The sequence below is a fragment of the Mobula hypostoma genome, chromosome 6, assembly GCF_963921235.1.
Source record: "Mobula hypostoma chromosome 6, sMobHyp1.1, whole genome shotgun sequence".
NCBI classification, from domain to species: Eukaryota; Metazoa; Chordata; class Chondrichthyes; order Myliobatiformes; family Myliobatidae; genus Mobula; species Mobula hypostoma.
Window position 1 is genome coordinate 46,736,951 of NC_086102.1, and position 22,195 is coordinate 46,759,145.

The 22,195-nt window shown below is 37.8% G+C and overlaps 1 protein-coding gene across 6 annotated transcripts in view; it reads left to right on the plus strand.

The window, feature by feature from the left end:
- The first annotated feature begins 137 nt into the window (after nt 1–137).
- Nucleotides 138–22,195, plus strand: part of dcaf6 (ddb1 and cul4 associated factor 6) — a 176,542-nt gene continuing 154,484 nt past the window's right edge. For all 6 annotated transcript variants that reach the window (XM_063050755.1, XM_063050753.1, XM_063050754.1 and 3 more), the window contains exons 1-4: nt 138–489; nt 15,369–15,430; nt 19,225–19,317; nt 20,540–20,725. In XM_063050755.1, the coding sequence (XP_062906825.1) occupies nt 402–489; nt 15,369–15,430; nt 19,225–19,317; nt 20,540–20,725 (429 nt within the window). In that variant the 5' untranslated portion in view covers nt 138–401. The remainder of the gene's footprint in view (nt 490–15,368; nt 15,431–19,224; nt 19,318–20,539; nt 20,726–22,195) is intronic.

The window sequence follows — 22,195 nt, forward strand, 5'->3', positions numbered from 1 at the left end:
CCCACCCTACACAGTCCTCCGCAAGGACGTCCGTCCTCTCTCTCGCTCTCTTTATCTCGTTCACCCCTTCGATTGGTTTACGTATATGTCAATCACGCCGATAGATCAAGTTAGATTGAAAGGGAGAGGAGGCCCAGCCTTGCCTCTGTTTTTTTTGAACGAGATATCGCGATGTTTATAGGTTGTCAGGCCTATCGCTGACAAGCGGCCGGCCGACAATTCGCTTCAAGCTGACCTGACGGTAGTCGCTAGCATGAAAATAACGACGTGAAACAATTCCCCGCTAGTTCGTCAGCGGTTCGTTTTATTGTGTCTGTAACTCATACGCCAGTATCCGTCGATTGGACAATGACGGAGGCTCGGAACGGTTAATAGATTGTAATAACTGTGGGAGAGGCAGGATGTCACGTCCCACAAACCTGGTGTGGGATGTAAGGAAGCGCTCGCTGGGGCTGGAGGATCCCCGGCTAATTCGCTTGTCCTATTTAGGTAAGAAGTGTCTGACTGGCGAGTAGCTGAGCTCCAACTAAATCGCCTTCTGTCACCAGTCTGATCCTGTTTTGGTCGCGTTTAGCCACTGCGTTCTACAATACCGAATGTACAATTGATTAACCCAAAATTATGCCTACATTTTCGGAGATGGAAACATTCACAATTTAAATACAATTTCTGTATGTGACGCACAGACCTTTTCTCCCATGGGTACTGATAATTCTGGGATTACCAATGTCCTGAATGCAATTCGCCTAGTGAAGTTTATTTAAATAAAGCATAATCTGGGATGGTTCTTCAGATAGTAATGTAAATATTAATTGTTAATAGGATATACGTAATGTGAAATGAGCATTTAGTTTGTTTTCTAGTGGCAAAAAAGGTCTTGTCTTTATCCGATACTTTGCTGTGGTAGTTCCGTGAGTTTTATTATACAGTACAACTTTCCCACCATTTTATTTGTTCAATTTACTGTTTAAAACAATTCACTTTAATACACCCTACCATAAGTTGTTGATAAACAATTGACGCAATAATAGCTAGATGACAACGTTTCCGAAATGAAACATTTTCCGGCAAGCATTTTAGCCTGGGGCATTCGTGGATATTTATTTTGTGAACAACTTCTTTTTGTCAGTAATCGAGATGTAGAGGGTTTTATTGTTTTGTGGTGCCCCTTCTCCACACCACCAGATTATACTTGAGCCCTTCAGACAATTTCAAATTCGTATAAATGTTAATTTCTTCGTCTTTGTATTATGTGGGAGATTTTAACCAAAGATAAAATAATTATTTTATTATTATCTGTATATTATTTGTGTAAAGCATGACTTTGAATTAGGAAACAAATTTCTGTTAACTGTATTTTTATTGTTCCTTTGGCAACTACTTGGTCAAATCGCCAAGTTTTGTTCATACAGTTGGACTTCTCGTTCATTCATCGTAATTACTTATTGTAATTTGACGAAATCCCCATTTCATGAGTGTCTATATCTCATTACGATGTTAGTCAACCTGTGGAATATTACATTATACTTGACTGCTGTTGAGCCTATTAGAAGAATTACATAGTTGCAATGACATAAGAAAACAACTTAAAGTACTGTTGAGTCATAGTAAAAGTAATGGAATTAGTAGCTCTGTGAGGTCTGTGAAAGTTAAGTTTGAGTTTGATTAAGCTCCTGGAACTCCAGTCTGTTGGACTCAAGATAGTGGTTGGCAGAAAGCATGTATTTGGTGGTTCATATATGGAATTTGTAGTGGGACTAAAGCGTTGTTTGACTTTTTAAGATGTTTAGTTGGCTGGATGAAGCTGCAGCTCATCCAAACAAAATGCTTCAATTCCGATGGAATCTGCCTAGTCTGACACCACTTCTGTGTCACCTGCTGCTGAATTTTTCATCCATACCTTTAAATCTAGACTTGACAGTAGCAAATCTTTTTAGACCAGCCTTTACTCCAAGCTCATCCAGAACTGACTGTATCCTAATTCATGCCAAGAACGGTTCATCAATCACCTTTTGCTGTGGATCGATATCATTTGTCTAGTAGACAATGTTTCAATGTTAAAATACTTTTCCTTATTCTCAAGTTCTGCCAAGGCCTTTCTCTCCATTCCCAAACTCCTTAATTTCCAGATCCATAATCCTTCAAGATCTCAGTTCCTTTAGAATCAGAATCAGATTTAATATTACTGGCATATGTCATGAAATTTGTTAACTTTATGGCAGTAGTGCAATGAAAACATAATAAATATAGTAAGAAAAAAACTGAGTTACATTATGTGTATATGTATGGATTTTTTAAAATTAGTGCAATATAAAGGTAGTGAGGTAATGTTCATGGGTTCAATGTCCATTTAGAAATCTGAATCTTATTGTGCTCTATTTTAATTATTTTGCCATTCACAACCAAGCCCCTGTTTGGAATTTGTTGTTTTCCCTAACTCTGTGTGTGTGTGTATGTGTGTGTCTCTTTAAAAACACTACTTAAAAATTGCCATGTTAACTAGCATTTGTTGATGACCTATTATGGTTCAATTTTGTTAGAAAGCAATTCCATGAGACATTTTTGCATATCTTATCATACAAAAGATACATTATAAACACTGTTTGTCGCATTATAAATGATTGTTGTTGATTTTTAGCGTTCAGGTAGAAGCTGATCCCACTTGGATGATCTGAGTTTCTTCACTGTGCAGCTACTTTCATTTTCATTGTGTCAGTTTTGTGTGCATCTGTATTGTTCCACTGAGAAACTAATTTGTATTTTTATTCTCTCTAAACTTGACTCCAATAATGCTGTCGTGGCTGATATACAGACCTATGCGATTTGTAAATTTCAATTTATTTAAAAATCTTCTTTTATTCTGCATCAAGTCAAGCATGACTATCTCTCCTATCTTTACTAACACATCTTCAGCAGTTCCTCTGTGGCTTTCCCTAAAAACAAAGGGTCCACAAACTCCTTTCCTCTTTCCCTTCTTCCAAATCTGATCTATTTGTATTTAGTCTTTGATACATTCACAGATCTGACCTTAAATGCTGTCACCATTTACTTCTTCCAATGTTCTCTTGAGGTTAGGGAAATTGAGGTTAAAAAACAATGGAGTGACAACAAACTTGAAGGAAATGTGCAGAAATTATAGGTAGTTCAGCCTAACAGCCATCGTAAAATAGAATGATAAATGATATTGATTATTTTTCCACTGACTGGAGAGTCTGTATTTATTAAGGGTAACCTGAATCGAAAGTTGCAAAGAGGTAACTTAATAATTGACAATGGAATATCCATGCATGTTATTTATATGGACTTCTAAAACATATTTTACTCAGACCCGTTTTAAAAGATAAATGGATTTGAGTTTTGTAAAGATTATCCTATGTATTGGCCTTGAAGGGAATGCTGGATAAATGTCTGATCTATACCTGTCTTCTCAAGGGATAAACTATGATGTATGAACATAATAGCCAGGCTTGTATTCATGGAATCTGAACATTATGAGCTGTTTGATTACATCTTGCAAGAGATTGCAGAAAACTGATAGTGTAGGAAGAGAGAAACTTTCTGCTGTTTGGAAAGCCTTGGACGAGGCGTAGAGTCAAGTATTTTGGGAGTGAACGTAGGAAGCACATGTCGAGTGTAGGTAATAATCGAATCACTCTTCTGTAAATGTCAGTGAAACTGAACAAGTTATTAACATGTTCTAAGTTTAACATCGTTTTGTAGACTAAAGCCCAATCAAATGGGGAAAAAAGATCGTTATGTGTATTTAAGTCATAGGCCACTCATCATTATTTAGAGATACAGTGTAGAGTAGGGCCTTCCAGCCCTTCAAGCTATGCTGTCCCAGCAACCCAAAGACCACAATGAGCACTAACCTTAGGACAAGTTGCAATAACCAATTTGCCTACCCTGTATGTCTTTGGACTATGGGAGGAAACTGGAGCACCCAGGAAAAATCCACACCTTCCATGGGTATTATGTATAGAGACTTCTTACAGAAGGCACCAGAATTGAACCCTGAACTCCAGAAAGCAACGAGCTGTAACAGCATCGCACTAACTGCTACGCTACTGTGGTATCACTTTGAAAGAGCAACTTTCATTTTCTTTGTTCTATTTCTATTCATGTAGCAAAATCTCCAAAGAAACATTACAAAGGAATTATCAAATATGAAATTGAAACCTAAAATGACAAAGTCGGTGATCAAAGACATGATCTAATAGGTAACATTTTTGAAGCATTTTAAAGGAGGGAAGATGGACAAAAGAGGGAGAGTTTAGGGGAGTAGATCTCTCCATTCTTCAACACACTTTAAAAGGTTTAGTCCACCAAATACAGATGTAATTTGATTAGAAATTAGATCGCATCTGTATTTGATTTATTAAAAGTGGAATGTGTTTATCATTAATACAAATTGGATCTTTGCAAAAAAAAATTAGTTAACTTCAGTTCATAATTTGGCTTCTGTAGTGGATCTGGAGACTGCAAGGGAGAGGGAGATAGAGCATGCACATCATTATCAATGAGATGTATGCCAGGAGGAAAATCCTGTTTATCAGAAGAACTAAGACCTGCCACAGCATTCACAAAGAGCATGACAACTCTAACCTCCTCCAAGAGTGGTAATCCCCTAGAATGTAGCAATTTGGAAAGAATTTTCATGTCTTTACGAGATATGTCACAGTGATCTGCACATCTGTGTTTACATCCACAAAATGGAGATCATAACAAAAAATTATTTTATGTGGAGTTCTTAATTCTTTAAGGTGACACGTTAAAGGTGTGCTGAAGTGCTGTCACAAACCTTATAAGCAATTGGCAGGCAAGTAAAATTGTAATGCGGAAATCTGAAATAAAATAGAAGCTGGAAATACTGAGCAGGCCAGGTAACTATATACTCAACAGAAACAGATTTACCATTTCAGGTCGGTAACTAGAATTAGAAACATTAAAGTACAGTTTGATTTAAGTTTAGAGATGGAGGGGAATGGAGGGAGTAAAGGACATGCTTGTTTTAGAACTGAAATCATGATTGCCTAGATGACACAATGCTATATTTAATAAAATGAGGGTAGCAAGATGAAGGAAAACTAATCAAAAAGAACATGTTAGTAACTGAGATGTGAAGTTGTTAGAAATATCAAACAAATGGATATACCCTGAAGATCAGCAAGCATTTATGAAAAGCGGTAAATTCTGACATGTCAGAATTAAGGTAGGAAGAGAATTGGCTCTTTCTCTGCAGTATCCACTCTCACAGCCAGTGTTGGCTGTTAAATGTATCCAGCATTCATGTCCTTTAAGTGTGAGGTAGTCATGTCTGCTCTAGAAACATGGCATTCTCTCTGGAAAAAGTTCTTTTTGTGATCCACAGCGATGGTACTCTGAAGAAGTCACGATCCTTTCCTGTCGATGAAAAGATCAGTGTTCTTTATAGGATCCCATTAAGAGCACTTTGAGTGTAGTTAATGGCTTCTGGCATTTGTGAGAAGCCAGCAAAGCTGGCAAATCTCAGTGCTGGAGATGGCATCTGTTTCTCACTGAAATCAAAGTAGATTAAATCATGTTTTTATGTATATTGTACTTGGGTGTGTGGGTGACCTCTCTGATGCTGGGTTGAGCAGTAATTTGGAAGATATGGCAGAGAGCTGCTGCAGCCATTTCTCTTCACTAACACCTTTGACTTTTGCCCTTAATTTCCTTATTCAGTTATTTAGTCCTTCGGGATAACTACACCTTTTGTGCAGAGTGCTTCCAGCAGTGTCATTCTTTCTTGAGCCACCCATAGAATGGTAGGAAAATGATTCCCTGTTTATTGCACATTCTCTAGGGTTTGGAAAGTGAATGAGCAGCCTTCAATGAATTCTGGAGCTGTCCGCTCAAGTCTCCTGATGTCAATAGTGTGTTCCTTTTAAGCAAATTTTGACACTGTGCTCTGGTTCTAAATTTTGCATTTGGGAGGTGGGTTTGGATATGTCCTGTGGTGTGAGTTTCTTGGAGTAGAAATTTTATTTATTTACTGATACAGCATGGGGTAGGTCCTTTGGCCTTTGAACCATGCTGCCTCAGCAACCCCACAACGCCGATTAACCCTAACCTAATTTTAGGACAATTCATAATGACCAATTAACCTACCCAGTATATCTTTGGACTATGGGAGGAAACTGGAGCACCCGGGGAAAACCCATGCTTTCCACTGTGGGGGTGGGGGGCGTATGGAGACTACTTATGGAATGGTGCTGGAATTGAACTCCAAACTCTAAAATGCCCTGAACTGCAATAGCATTACGCTAATCATTATGCTACCGTGATGCCCAGGATTAAGGCCTAAAAAATGGCTGTACAAGATCAATCTTTTTAGTTCCTGTCTCTCCTTGCAATTTGGCAGAAAAAAATATTAACTTCACTTGGCATATGTCCAATCTCCAAGAACTCGTATAGATTTAGTAGGATTCTAGAAGAAGAGAGTGGATAGGGATGATTATCAGGAGAGAACTCAAAACAAATGTTTCTGTAGACTGGTGAGCAGTGAGGCAATGGAATGATACTGGTTAGAATAGAGAATTTGAATGATTAATGCAAATTACTAATCCCTTAATCCCTTTACTCACTCGCCTCATGCTAACTACTTCATCAACTGCATTCATTTTTTTAGTACTCAATCCTCCAGTATTCATCCAGTCATTTATCTACTTACTGATTTATAGACAGTTATTAATTTCTCTTAGCCAAGAATTCTGAAGTTCCTTTTGTCACTCATCCATTATTCTCCAGACTAGTAAATCCTTGCACCTGACCTTACTTCCCTAATCTTTTAAAGCATTTTGGTCTCCTAAGTCATCACATAAACTGTACTTCATTTCAAATATCATTTTCTCATATTTACCATCACATTGGACTTCATGCTTCTCCTTCAATGGATACTAACTAGTAATATTAGAAATAAAGAACTCCACCATTGAAAATAACCAGTAAATTTAAATTATTTCCCAATGTACTTGGTTATGTGAACTACAAAAATCATTTTCCATAAATAGGCCAGTGTCTCTTATGAACTAAAATGGAACCTAACGAAGGAATGGAATGCAGTGTGCCTTGAAGCCAAACGCCTCTGCTTTTATTTTAGGTTATAGTTGTCAGTAGAACAGATTGGTCTCCATGACGTATCAGGATCTCCAGTTTATTTTACATGAATTACCATGGTCTAATGGTCCTTGTTTGATCACCTCCAGGGATTTGAAAGTTGTACAACAGATGGAGTACTTAGCGTACAAATATATGTTGTGCTGTTTTTGAAATGCAACATGTATAGTATGAAATCTTTTCATTAAAATTCATCTTTGAACTTTTAAGTAGTAAATATTTTTTCATTTACAAACATCCATATATTTGCATTAATGCTTTTGATTTCTTAGTACATAATACCTATCTGCAATTACGAATTTGTTAGACGTAAAATTATATTTATAATTCTCTTTCTTTAAATATTTTGTTTTGGAATCCTTAAATGTTTGCACATTCTATGTTTTGACTATGTAGATCTGTGTTCAATTAGCAGTTTCACTAAAGTACAAGCACTCATGGGCTGTTTAACACCCTACAGTGATCTCCCTGGCAACCTTGTGTATGACTGTGGCAGATATCCCACCTCTCCCGGAAGTTCTGGGAGTCTCCTGCATATTAATAGTGGCTCCCTGATGCCCACGTATTATATACGATGTCCCGGAAATCAATTTTTTTGAGAGAGCGAGAGGGAGAACAAGAGAGCGCGAGCGAGTGCGAGAGAGACGAGAGTGAGAGAGCATGCGTGCGAGAGAGAGAGTGAGCACGAGAGCGACCACAAGAGAGAGCGCGAGCGCGCGCGCCATGGCAAAGTGTTCCAAAAAAAGAAAATATAAAACGTACGTCACCCCAGTCTACACTAAAGTGTACCCCTGCCTAATAGGGGTCAAAAATAATGACAGTGTTGTTTGCTGCATTGTTTGCAACAGTGACTTTTCCATTGCCCATAGTTGATTAAAATGTAAAAGACATGTTGAGGTGAGCTTAACAGGTGTCATTTGTTCATTAGCATAGCTAACGTTATTTAAACTAGCTGGCTAGTTGCTAAGGAGCTACTCTATTGCAGACATCCCACTTCTCCCGGAAGCTCTGGGAGTCTCCCGCAAATTGATGGTGCTACCTCCCTGAAATGAGTTTTTGCAGGGTGGGTTGTCTGCTGTGGACCCAGAGGATTTCTGTGTTGCCCTTGGACAAAAAGTAATTTTGCTCTGGACACTGTTCTTCAGCTGTCACTCACCTCCTGCCATCATAAGTGTGTCTATTTCTAAAATACCAAAGTCCTGTATCTGGAGGAGAGCTGTCTGCATTGTGTGATGTTGGGTGCTCAGCTCACAGCTGCTGGACTAAATGTTGAAGCTGCAAAAACTTCATCAATAAAGTACAGCAACCTGAAAATGCAGTGTTAGAGAAGCTTGACAATGTTTTCTGGGTACCTAATAATTGAAGATCTCAATTTTATATGTCTAAGGACGCATTTAGGTGACTCAACATGCTATTTTGACATTACAAAAAAATTGGTGAAGCAATTTTAAGCACCAGGTCTTCAGTCCTGAATTTTTATCCACCAGTGAAAAGTTTCTAATGCCCTATCAATCTCCCATTGTACTTTTTAAAAACTCTAAATCATTTCTCAGCCAACTTCAATATGTTCTATGTAAAGATACCCAATTTGTAGAATCTCTCATTTTTAAGTTAAGGTTTCCAAAATAAATCTGTCCAATGACTGCCTGACTACATATTCTTCCTTAGATGCAGTACTGAATGCAGTATTCCAGATGTGGTTTAATAGGTATTGGTGGAATTGTTCTATAACCCTGCACTCCTCCTCCTCCTTTTCCTTGTATTGTACCTCTTTAGCTACATATTAGGAGTACTTTAAACAAGATTTCTTGTGTGATGGTAAAATTTTAATTATTCTGGCTCATGAAAGCTTATATGTTTTGTTCTCTACAGTTTCTAGATTTTTAACCATTTGCTAAGCATTCTGATCAACTGTTTTCTGTTTTTAAGGATCTTGCCTTATAGCGGTCTCCACTGTTGCCTAGTAATTGAATCTATTCTTTCTAGCATAGAACCTTATTTGGTGCATTTTCTTTTCCAGTTTCAGCATCATGTACTGCCTTGATGCAATCTTTTGTATGTTTCAATTTCCTGCAAAGTTTACCCAATGAGGACAATAGGGTTATAATATACTTTCAAGTTGCATCTGTAAATATTTCAATTACTAGTTTCATATCCGTGAAGTCAGTAAATAGATATCAGAATTTGAGAAACTTTTAAAAAAAATTTGAGTTCTTTTAGGGGTGATGGACAAGAAAGAAAGCCTATGGTAGACCAAAAATTATTTTGATTTCTAAGTACTTTTCAGATAGTTCCTTAAGGTTATTAAGCTGCCGGTGGTAGTGGGGATAAGCTCCCATTACCTATCAAATACTTCCGAGGGCACCTGTCTCAAATAGCCTCTGACAACCAAGTCCAGCTCCTGGCCTTCACAGGTGGTTTAGCCACTGAGCCCAGTGGAACCATTTCTACTTGCAGGAGAAGGAGCAAAGGCGGGTTACTGGCGCCTTAAAACCAGTTGCTTTGGGCAGATGAGGTTCATCAGCCGTGGTTGGCAACTCGTCTAAGAGAAGAAAAACTCTGATCTCAAGCCTGTGCTGCCTTGCAGCTATATCTAATCATAGGGAAGGCTTCAGGACTAAGCCCTGAGGAAAAATCCGAAGATGGAGTCCATAAGACAGTCCTATGTTCAGTGAAATGCTGACTGGCAACTCCTGTGACAAACTGGTACCAAACTATATCTGTCTCTGCTGTTCATTTGGATTCATTTGCTATGTAGAGAGGGAGAGCCTTTTACATATATGGTATTGCCCTGGCTTGCATGCTGATTTGTGTTTCACATAGACAGTTGGGACTCAATGTCCATGGCTGACCCCACCACACACAGAGGGCCTCAATTTGGATGGGGAATATTGAAGTGAACATTACGAAGCAGGACCTTGCAAAAATAGTATGTATGCCTAAGCATTGCAAACAAGAGAGGCTTAACTAAAGTTTGTGCTAAAAACATAGTTTAGATGAGTGTGACAATTTTCAGAACTGCTCAGCTGATGTGTTTTTGGATAATAATAAATATAAATGCAGTTTGCTGTCCTCTACCTTATTTTTTAAATAAATAACAATGAATATGTGAAATCTAATGTATACATTACACATCTATATAACTACAACAGCAACATTTTGAAACCAGCATTTGAAAAGGTGTATTTTGAGAAAAAGAGGAAGTGTATGACAGATTCTGATACCATGTTGTGGTATCATCACTGCACCTAGATTTGTAATGCAATAAGATAAATGACGATGAAGGGTATCATCTAAATATAGTAATGAAATGATGCAGTGTAAGTATATTTTATAAAGTTAAATATAGACACAAGTGTTTTGATTTTTAAAAAATGAACAAGCAGATAGACCAATACAACCAACTGTTTCAAAACTGTACCTGACGTAATTAAAGATTGTTTGACCTCCCACTGTTTCTAGTTTCTTTTTAACCATTTACGAACATCATTAACTATTTTCAAGCAACACACACAAAATGCTGGATGAACTTAGCAGGCCAGGCAGCATCTATGGAAAAGAGTAAATAGTCGACGTTTTGGGCCAAGACCATTTTCACTTATTTTTACTTTGTGGAATGCATGTTTCATTGTATTGGATGGGCTCATTTTTTTAAATCTCATATTTTTAAAAATCTTGTGGAATTAACGCTTCCTATGTGGAGTTTAGCTGATAACTATATCAACATTTATCACTGGCAAACACATTACTTTGGTTATTGTATTTATTATAATAAATTATTATTGTTCAACAAGTCAGGCAGCATCTATGATAAATATAAAGCTAACAATTCAGGCAAACAACCTTGAAAGAGAATTGGTGAGAAGAGAGTGGAGTAAGTTTTGAGAAAAGAAATGGGGTGAATGATAGTGTTATGGTTAGTTAGATGAAAGGTTATTGACAAATGTCTAGACTGAATTAATAGTTGTTTTAACTGTAGTATTCTCAGATAAGCAGTGAACAGATTATTTGTTGGAAACAATTCTTATTATACTACTCAGGCAATAGGGAAATCATAATTTTTACATAGAAAACTACAGGACATTACAGGCCTTGTAGCCCACAATGTTGTGCCAACCTTCTTACCTACTCTTAAGATCAATCTAATCCAGGGGTTCCCAACTGGGGTCCATGGAGTTCTTGTCTAATGATGTTGGTCCATGGCATAAAACAGGTTCGGAACCCCTGATCTAGCAACTCCCCCCACTTCCATTTTCCTAGCATCCATGTGCCTATCTAAGAGTTTCTTAATTGCCCCTAATGTATCTGCCTCTACCACCACCCTGGCATGGTGTTACACACATTCACCACTCTTTGTATGTGTGTATATATATTTTAAAAAATCCCTTTGATATCTTCCCTCCATCCCCTACCAATATCCTTTCCTCCAGCTTCCAATCCTGATTGGTTTTGCACTCACTCTAGTTACTCTCCTGTTCTTTATGTACGTGTAGAATGCCTTAGGGTTTCTTAATCCTGCTCACCAAAGCCTTCTCATACCCTTTCTAACTCTCCTAAATTTAGTCTTCAGTTCTTCCTGACTACCTTGTAACTCTCTAAAGCCCTGGCTGATCCTTGTTTCCTAAACCTTAAGTGAGCTTCTAGTTTCCTCTTGACTAGATGTTCCACATCTTTGTCAGTGATAGTTCCTTCATACTACCATCCTTTCCCTTCCTAAATGGGACAAACCTATCCAAACCCCAATGCAAGTGCACTCTAAACAACAACCACATTTCCATTGTGCATTTCCCTGAGTACATCTATTCCCAAGTTCCTGATTACTCGCATGATAATTCCCCCCCCCCCGCAATTACTTTCCCATATCGCCTGCTCCTATCCCTGTCGAATGAAGGCCATGGCAAAGGTCAGGGAGCTGTGGTCACTGTCTCCGAAATGCTCACCCATTGTGAGATCCAACACCTGACCTCTCATACAATTGAATATAATTGGTCAATTCTTGACCATTTGTATTCTAAATTAACTAATAATTGTACAAAAAGTGAAGCTGTAACACAGATGCACTGATGTAGCTGACTGAAAGAGGTCAAAAGAGGCCAGGTGTGATCTTGGATATGGTGGAAATGTTGAGAAAAGATCATGAATGTATTGTATGAGCTGAGGATGGAAGTGTTACAGAGGCAAAAATATGTGATAAATGATATATTGGCGAGACCCGGTGCAGACTTGGAGATCGTTTCACTGAACACCTATGCTCTGTCCGCCAGAGAAAGCAGGATCTCCCAGTGGCCACACATTTTAATTCCATGTCCCATTCCCATTCTGATATGTCTATCCACGGCCTCCTCTACTGTCAAGATGAAGCCACACTCAGGTTGGAGGAACCTTATATTCGGTCTGGGTAGCCTCCAACCTGATGGCATGAACATTGACTTCTCTAACTTCTGTTAATGCCCCTCCTCCCCCTCGTACCCCATCCATTATTTATTTATTATATGTATATATATATTCTTTTTCTCTCCTTTTTCTCCCTCTGTCCCTCTCACTATACTCCTTGCCCATCCTTTGGGCTTCACCCCTCCCCCTTTCTTTCTCCCTAGGCCTCCTGTCCCATGATCCTCTCGTATCCCTTTTGCCAATCAACTTTCCAGCTCTTAGCTCCATCCCTCCCCCTCCTGTCTTCTCCTATCATTTTGGATCCCCCCCCTCCCATTTTCAAATCTCTTACTATCTCTTCTCTCAGTTAGTCCTGATGAAGGGTCTCGGCCCGAAACATCGACTGTACCTCTTCCTGGAGATGCTGCCTGGCCCGCTGCGTTCACCAGCAATATTTATGTGTGTTGCTTGAAATTCCAGCATTTGCAGTTTTCCTCGTGTTTGCGTGAGAAATGATAGTGCAAGTTGAAGTAAGTGATAGGGATGGGTATGCTGATGAAGAAGTGTGTTGAGGGAGTGTTGGGAACACCAGCAATGGCAGGAGTTCGGAGGAGGCACTTGCCTGGAAGAACATGAATACTTATACTTTGTGGAAGTGTCCCAAATTGCGTGGATCCCCATAATATTAAGGTGTATTTAAGGCAGAGATTGATAGGTATCTGAGTAGCCAGGGCGTCAAAGGTTATGGTGAGAAGGCGGGGGAGTGGGACTAAATGGGAGAATGGATCAGCTCATGATAAAATGGCGGAGCAGACTTGATGGGCCGAATGGCCGACTTCTGCCCCTTTGTCTTATGGTCTAATGTTGAAACCATCCTGGACCATCCAGTTAAGTGCCACTTCGGTGGCTTGCGGCCCTGTATGCAGGACAAATTTGTACAAGTGATGTAAAACAATGTTCAAAACTCTGGTGGCATCTATCCACTAAGGCATTACATGCATAAAGCTTGCACCAACAATTTCAGCTCTTATTTCCTGCTCTGACCAAAAGTGATTCTCTAAGCCTGAAAATTTGTGTAGTCTTAATTTGTATATGGGGAGGAAACAGTGAGGCAACTTTCTCAAATCAAAATAACCAGTTATTTCAAAAGATTCATATTTTCCCTGAGTTAATATGGCACAAATTTAGATTTGTAAGTAGTTGGGTTTATAATTATAGAAGTAAGTATGATACAAGGACATTGAACCTTGAGCCATGGTAATGAATGATTCATAGCTGTTTAGCTAGTGGCAGATAAAATATTAAAGATCAAATAGGGCCATTAAAGAATTCACTTCCTAGAACTAATAAGGACAATGAAATCAGAGATTAATATTTCAGTTATATCAGTAGTAATGGAAACACTGGACAATCTCCAATTTTGATACAATAATTTGTGTCTAATTTGGATGAGAGTGAAGCACATTCTATTAAGAAATTTGAAGATCTATATGGTATTAAATATGATGAAGTACTAAATGTTGGTGTGAGAATTTGGAATTGGTAATGAGGAAAAGCATGGAGTGTCAGCTTACTTGTGAAAACTATTGCAGCATTTTGGCAGCTATTCCTGAAGGGCTGCATGTAGGTAAGAAAATGTGAGGGGAGCAAGGATAGATCCTGGGTAGAAATCAAAGGTATTTGATTAAATGAGAGAACAGAACATATTACCAATGATCCTTGTTATTGTTCACTGATAGGCTATAATATAGTTAACTAGGAAGGTAGTATGAGTCTTGAAAAATATTTCAGCAATCTTTCTTATCTTCTGGTAATTACTAGAAAGTCACATAACTTGTATGCACTTTTTATAGTTGATCTATACCTACTAAAATGTGCATTTTCCTTTTTTGATGCTTTTCAATTGTGGATTAAAATAGCTTTTTTTTGTGGAGTACATTCATGGCAAAGACCCAGTTTTAATGCTTCTATAGATAAGAGATAAAAGTAGTCTTTTTTTCATTAAAGTTGTGAATGTTTACAATTTGTATAACATTTATATTTATCACTTTGATTCTTGATTATGTTGATTCTGATTATTATAAGTGGAAATAAGGAAAATACAGTTAAGTGGAAACAAGTACTAACATTTGTAGAAGGCACAGATAGTGTTGATTTACTGAAAGATGGAAGCATTGGTTTTTGAGTAAAAGCTCAAAAACGGTTACCCTTATCAGTTTGACAAATGAACAACTCAAAATAATTTTATCGAAATTTCTATCATGAAACTTGATACAGTTTAGATTTGTATAACATCTTGTATTTTCTAATGTAATTAACCTGGCAGTACCACAATTCTTTAAATCATATGTAATTCTTTTTTGTTTCCTCTCCATCTTCTGTGAATAATGTATTGTTGAGTAATGGAGAACAATTATGCAGTTCTTCCAAAACTCATTAATTTAATCAGTGGCTTATTATTGACAACAGAAGAAGTTTTACAAAGGATATTATTTTTACTGCTTGGATGTTCCAGACAGAAAAGCCTAACTCTCCATTGTTGTTACAGTTTAGATATTTAGTTAAATTACAATGCCAAGTTGGTATCTAGAAGTTGATTGCTTGGTATTTTTAGTCATTTTTAGTAGATGACAGCCTAATGACAAATTTTTCAAGCTTTTAGGTATTTCCTTGTGTGATATAAACTTGAATGCTGAATTATTATTAAAACTTTTTTATTGATAAAATAGTTTATAGGAATTGTTGTTTAATGCCAAAACTCTTCTTGCACTTTTATAGCTAATCTGTATGTATCTCATAGGACTCTATACTATTTATTGTACTCACTGCATCTTGACAATTGTTCCCATTTGCAGGAAGAAGAGAATTTATCCAAAGACTAAAACTTGAAGCTAAATTGAATGTACACGATGGTTGTGTGAGTATACGTTTTAATTAAAGACGCATTTTTAGCTATTGTTACGTACCCCGTTACTGGGTTGCCAAACCAGCAGAAATGGATCACTCAGTTGGAGTCTGGATTACTAGAACTAAGAAAGTTTTATTAAAGAAACAAACAACACAGTAATCGAAAGGATAATAAATGCAACAGTTCAGCAATGATAAACACACATGTGCACAGAATTAAGATAACAGCATCAATCAAGCTCTATCGTTGTCCAGGGGTAAATGACCAATTTCAAAGTGGCACAAAGTTCAGTCCAATTTAGTAGTTCAGTTCGCAGTAATCGTTGCCATGGCGATGGACAACGTGGGGGGAGGGAGAGAGAGAACGAGAACGACTGATCATTCAGAAACGGCTTCCACTCACAAACCGGCGATATTGCCCACAAAGCAGCTTTCCGGGCGGGTCCTTTGTGATGTCACCTGAGGTCACCGACTGTGACCCCTCCTCCAGATGCGGTCGATCCTCTACAGTGAACCCGGCACCCAAGCGAGGGTGGACACACACTGGGTTCCCGCTGATTGTACCTTTCCACCCTGTGCGTTTAAGGTCCGATACTTCCCACCGACTCGTGAGAGGCACACCGCTTCCAGGGTCTCGTTACCTCGGGTGTCGTGTGTGTGTGCCTTAGCGAACCTGTCCCTTTTTATCCCCCTGCTGGGGTATCGCCTGTCTATCACTTCAAACAGTTCAGGGTTCAAAGGGGGAGCCGCTCCAGACAGCTGTCTCTCCCGTCCCTTCATTACACATCTCCAGATGCTGCTTCATTGTCCCTTATCTCTCCTTCCCCTGAGGACAGGTGGCAGACCAACTGCTGATCTCACAGGACAGCTAACATCTATGTGTATTCTCGTCACACTATGAACAAAAAGAATGTGTGCTACAAACTCATCCTACATTGGGAATGTTAAACGTGTTGTTAGAACTGCATTTACTCATTTTATTTACAAAGAATGGATTTGCAGAATACAATTTACAGAGTTAACTTTGTGATATGTTTATTGTTACTGAATAGTGTTCTGTACTACTTTTATTCTGCATGGAAATCTGAAGCTACTCAGCAAATCAAACTTCTGTCTTTTGAGAATGAGCTGCTTTTAGTTTAGACTAATATAAATGTTTTGTTACCATTCATGTTATTTTTCACCTTCATTATCGTACAGTGCAGTTAACCCTTGGCAATGGTGAAATACCCAAGGAAAATGCCTTTGTGCAGATCTCCTATATGTAGATCATCTATATTGCATATTGTGTTTCTTATATGTGGTGTAATATTTTTTCAGGGGTTCCTGCCTGTAAAATGTATGCAAGTCCATCCTGTTTTTTTTTTGTTGACTTAATGCAATTTTTGATCCAAACATTCTACATTAATTAATCAGTTCAAAAGTAATTACTATTCTCACTATTTTACTGTTTATTATAAATTACTATAAATTGCACATTTAGATGGAGACATAAAGATTTTTATTCTTCATGTATATAAAGGATGTAAATAATAAAATCAATTCAATAATTGTTTCTTAAATACGTCCAGGAATTTGAAGTCCTGATAACCATTTTAAAATTTACAGTTGCTTCTGTACTCTTTTCCTCCAAATTAATTTAATGTTCCAAATATTCCTTTTTTCTATGTATCTACAATTTTATATTTTCTCCTTTTGAATGCCTCCTGTCCAAATCATAATTCTTTCCTACTCCCTCAGATCTCTGTCAAGGATAAGGCTAGCAGTTTTCTTGTCTCCACTATCTTGTGTGCCAGTGACCGAAAGCACAGTATTCGAAGTATATTTTCTTTCCAGAGTATTTTACAGTTTCATCATCGGTATCCCTGATAACTCCAGAAGCCAAATAGTTTGCCCCATGATCTTAAAATTATATTCCTTTTTTTAAGTGTTATATAGTTAATTATTAAAAATGTATTCAGGAATTGTTTGTTCAATGGCAAGTTTATTCTAGCTTTGCTTGACCTTGTCTGTTGATTACAGACAACGTAAAACACAGCATCACTTTTCCCATCTGTCTTGGCCAGGCACCTATAATTTTTGACTGGCCAGGATGCACTGATAACTTTTCCTGACTGTATCATGATCTCTAATTTCATGCCTATTATATGGCAATCAAGCCATTAACTATTAATAAACACAAGAAATTCTGGAGATTTTGGAAATCCAAAGCAACACACACAAAATGCTAGAGGAACTCAGCAGGTTAGGCAGCATCTATGGAAATGAATAAACAGTCGATGTTTCAAGTCGCAACCCTTCGTCAGGACTGGAAGGGAAGGGGGAAGATGCCAGAATAAAAAGGTGGGAGGAGGAGAAGGAAGATAGCTAGAAGGTGATAGGTGAAGCCAGGTTGGCAGGAAAGGTAAAGGAATATGATAGGCGAGGAGGGTGGATCATAGAAGAAAGGGAAGGAGGAAGGGCACCAGGAGGAGGCAATAGGCAGTTGAGAAGAGGTAAGAGGCCAACATGGGGATTAGAAGAGGGAAAGGCGAGGGGGATTTTTTCTTTTATCAGAAGGAGAAATCATATCCAAAACAGAATACAAGTTGTTGCTCCTCCATCCTGAGAGTGGCCTCACCATGACACAGGAGTCGTCCACGGATTGCCATGTCAGTGTGGGAATGGGAATAGGAATTAAATGGTTGGCCACTGGGAAAATCCGCTTTTGGTAGATGGTGCGGAGGTGCATGACAAAGCGGCTCCCTGATTTATATGTGTCTCACCAATACCGAGGAGACCACATCGGGAACACCAGATACAATAGATAACTATTAATAATCTTTTCAGTCTCATTCATTTAGTTGCAATTCATAACCATAAATCTCATACTCCAAAATATATTTTTCTTTATAAACTTTGATCATTACTTATTCAGTATTGGTGAACAGAATAGTGATCTCTCATCAGCCACCTGTGGAAATGTTTGTAGGTCTAAGGGTAAGGGTTGTGTTAATGGAGCCTGCAGGATACAGTGATGAGCTGTTATTTGAAAGGGAAGGCAGTCACAGCTGAAGTCAACAGGGAAGTGTTAGTGATGGGATTGAGGGGATGGTAGGAAGAAGGGGATTTGGGAAGGAAAAATATTGTCGCATTTAGGAGTGAATTGGGAAGAGAGATGTGTGTGTGATCAGTGGAGAACATGAGAAGGAAATCCAAGGACTGCAAGCTGCATAATATTTGTTTAAAAATGAAGCCTTGTTACTCCATGACATTTGATTATTACTTTCCACCCAGAGAAGAAAAAGTCAGAGATCAACAGAAGGAAACAAAGAATAGTGAAATAAGTTAGGAAGTGATGCTGAAAAGGGGCCGGGGGACTGGGGGGTGGGGGGGACAAGCTAGAGAAGAGGTGAAGAGAGATATCAGAATGAATAATAACAAAGGTCAATATAAGAGCGACTACATTTTTGAACTTGCCATATGATTGCCACATGGCATCCACATATCAATAACAAAGCTACTTCCATATTGGGGAAAATATTTATCATAAGCAATTGGTAATATGAAAACACAATTTTAAATAACATTTTAACTACTTTTAGTCTTTATTGCTTTCTGACTTTATTATCATTTTTATTTATTTACGTATTTTTCCTGCTTAATATTTCTGTTCACATCCAACCTTTAGATTGTTTACAGTTTGTGATTATAAACAGTTTCCTCTTTGGATGAGCTGTTGATAAGTTGTTTATGTCACTGGTTATCTGCCTTTCTGAAATAGAGGGATTCCTTTTCAATATTCTGCCTCTATATTTGCAACAGGTAAATACAATTTGCTGGAATGATACAGGAGAATATATTCTATCAGGATCTGATGACACCAACCTAGTGATAACAAATCCATATAGTAGAAAGGTAAATTTAATTTGTAATATGTGAATGAAATAGTCTGCTATGGTTTGAAAAGATAATTAACAAAAACAGCTGATTTTGTGAGATTGACAGTGATGGTAGTGGCAGCTCTCTGGAAATGTAGGTATATAGGAGCAGAAATAGGCTATTCTGCTGTTTACAGCCTGTCATTAGACGTATGAAACTTGTATCTGTTCAAACATATTTCCTCTCAGACTCTCTTTAACTCTGTTTAGATGCACCCTGTTTTATAGTATTTGGTGCTCCTTGGTCTTCTGAAGTTTCTAGCACACCCTAGAATCCCAGTTGTGAACATTAAGGATGAATACAGGGATGATTCAGGGAAAGAAAGGGTTATCTTACGAAGAACGTTTGATAGCTCTGAGTCTGTACTCACTGAAATTTAGAAGGATGATGGGGGGGATCTCATTGAAACCTTTTGAATGTTGAAAGACCTAGACAGAGTAGATGTGGAAAGGATGTTTTCCATGATGGGGAGTCTAGGACAAGAGGGCACAATCTCAGGATAGAAGGATGTCCATTTCAAACAGATGCGGAAAAATTCCTTTAGCCAGAGTGTGGTGAATTTATTACCACAGGCAGCTGTGGTGGCCAGGTTGTTGGCTGTATTTAAGGCAGAGCTTGATTGAGTCTTGATTGGATGCAAAATCAAAGGTTACAGGGAGAAGTCTGGGGGGTGGAGCTGAGGAAGGAAAAAAAAGGATTGGCTGTGATTGAATGGTAGAGTAGACTCGATGGGCCGAGGGGCCTAGTTCTGCTCCTATGTCTTATGATCTATTAAGAAAATTGATATTTCATCTTGCCAGACTAAATCTGGAAATGTATTTTTTTAAAGCTGAATTCACTGAATTTCATGCTAAGGTAATTGTGTATTTTGACAAGTGGGCATATTTTTAGTAAAACTTTCAACATTTCTTTCTTGTTACCATTGTATTTTGCTGTCAAAAGTTGGAAAATAGAAGTTAACTTCATTTAAAATTGTGAGGGGTCAAAGTTGCCACTTCAGGTAATGCTAAATTTCATTGCATTGAAGATGTGAATAGATGTGAGGAGACATGTTCAACTAAAATCTATTTGTCATTTGCTTTGTGGTTCCAAGGAGTCCTTGGTCCTGTCTGTTTGTATTCGTCTAAAGATAATTTTGCTTGAGTTATTTAATGGAAACTGTGTCTGTCTTTATTTTCAAGAAAAATTTTGGTTTCAGATTCTTTCAACTATTCGTTCGGGTCATCGAGCAAACATTTTTAGTGCAAAATTTCTTCCACACACCAGTGACAAACAGATTATTTCCTGCTCAGGAGATGGTGTCATATTTTATACAAACACAGAGAGAGATGCAGAAGCAAATCGTCAGTGCCAGTTTAACTGCCACTATGGAACAGCTTATGAGGTAATATACAGTATGTAATATTGATCATTTTGTTGATATCATGGATAAAGTACTATAAAGCTAGAGAGCCCTTTCATTCAAAAAATTTAGAGACTAATATTGTTCAGTTCGGTAGATACTCTCTAAATTAATTCTCCAGAGTGCACCTTCATTACAAAATTGATGAATTGGCACTGAAAGGCTCTTAATCAAAAGTGAAAATTCTAATAGGTACTAAATGTCACCAATCAGGTATAAAGTTACTTATTGCTTTCTTGCCCTTCTAAAATAATAACTTGGCTATCAGCTTAGTCTGAAAGCTTCAGGAAATGCAAAATCTTTCTTGTTCATTCTTTTTCCACCCATGCCTCAAAATCCATTAAGTATTGTTGATCAGTTAATAATATTTAAGGATGTGGGAATTTTCTGCTTTTATCATGGTAGTAAAAATACCTAGAGTATGTTGGCAATTATACATAATTATGAATAGCATTTGTGCTAGAATGTAGAAATGTCCATTCTGTATTTCCTATATCAGTAGTCTATAATAATGAAGACATGATGGCACTGGATAAAATCTGAAAATCTAGTACAGTTCATGGATGTAATTTGCCATTTGGTTACGTCTTGCAGGAAAAGAGTAAATATAAATTACGACTTCATTATCATGTCAATACAAATGTTTGTATGAACTAAAATTATTATTTTAATTTATAAATAATAAACCATATTCCAGAATCCCTAATGACACCTATCAAACAACAATTTTCAGTTTATTTTTTAAAAAGTTTTAATAAAAACAAAAAATTTTAAAACACTCAACATACCAGGCAATCATGTATGAATTATTATCTAATAGTTAATCTTTAATCATCTGAAATTTACTTGGATGATTAAATGCCTATTCTTTGTTGAAAACTGAACAATTTAAGTAACATTCTAGCCAATAAAAAAGTTTTTATCACTTTGAAAGAAATTGTTTTAAAATAATTGGATGTACCTGAACTCAATGTTATTCAATGTAATTGAAAAACAGCCTAATATTGCTGCTTATGTAATTCAGATCAAAGGTCCAATTTAATGTCAGAGAAGTGTAGACAATATACATCCTGAAATGCTTTTCCTTCACAACCATCCACAAAAGCAGAGGAGTGCCCCAAAGAATGAACGACAGTTAAATGTTAGAAGTCTCCCCTCCCCCCCTCCCCACCCCAGCTCCCCTCCCTCCCGCACCTAAGCGGCAGCAAGCAACAATCCCCCATTCCCCCACTGGCAAAAAAAAGCATCGGCACCCGCCACTGAGCACTCAAGCGTGAGCAAAGCAACAGCAAAGACACAAACTTGCAGTTACTGTAAAGACTTCGCATTTCATCCAGTATACGACATACCACTGACTGACTGACTCTCTCCCTCTCTCCCTGTCTCCCTGTCTCCCTGTCTCCCTGTCTCCCTGTCTCCCTGTCTCCCTGTCTCCCTGTCTCCCTGTCTCCC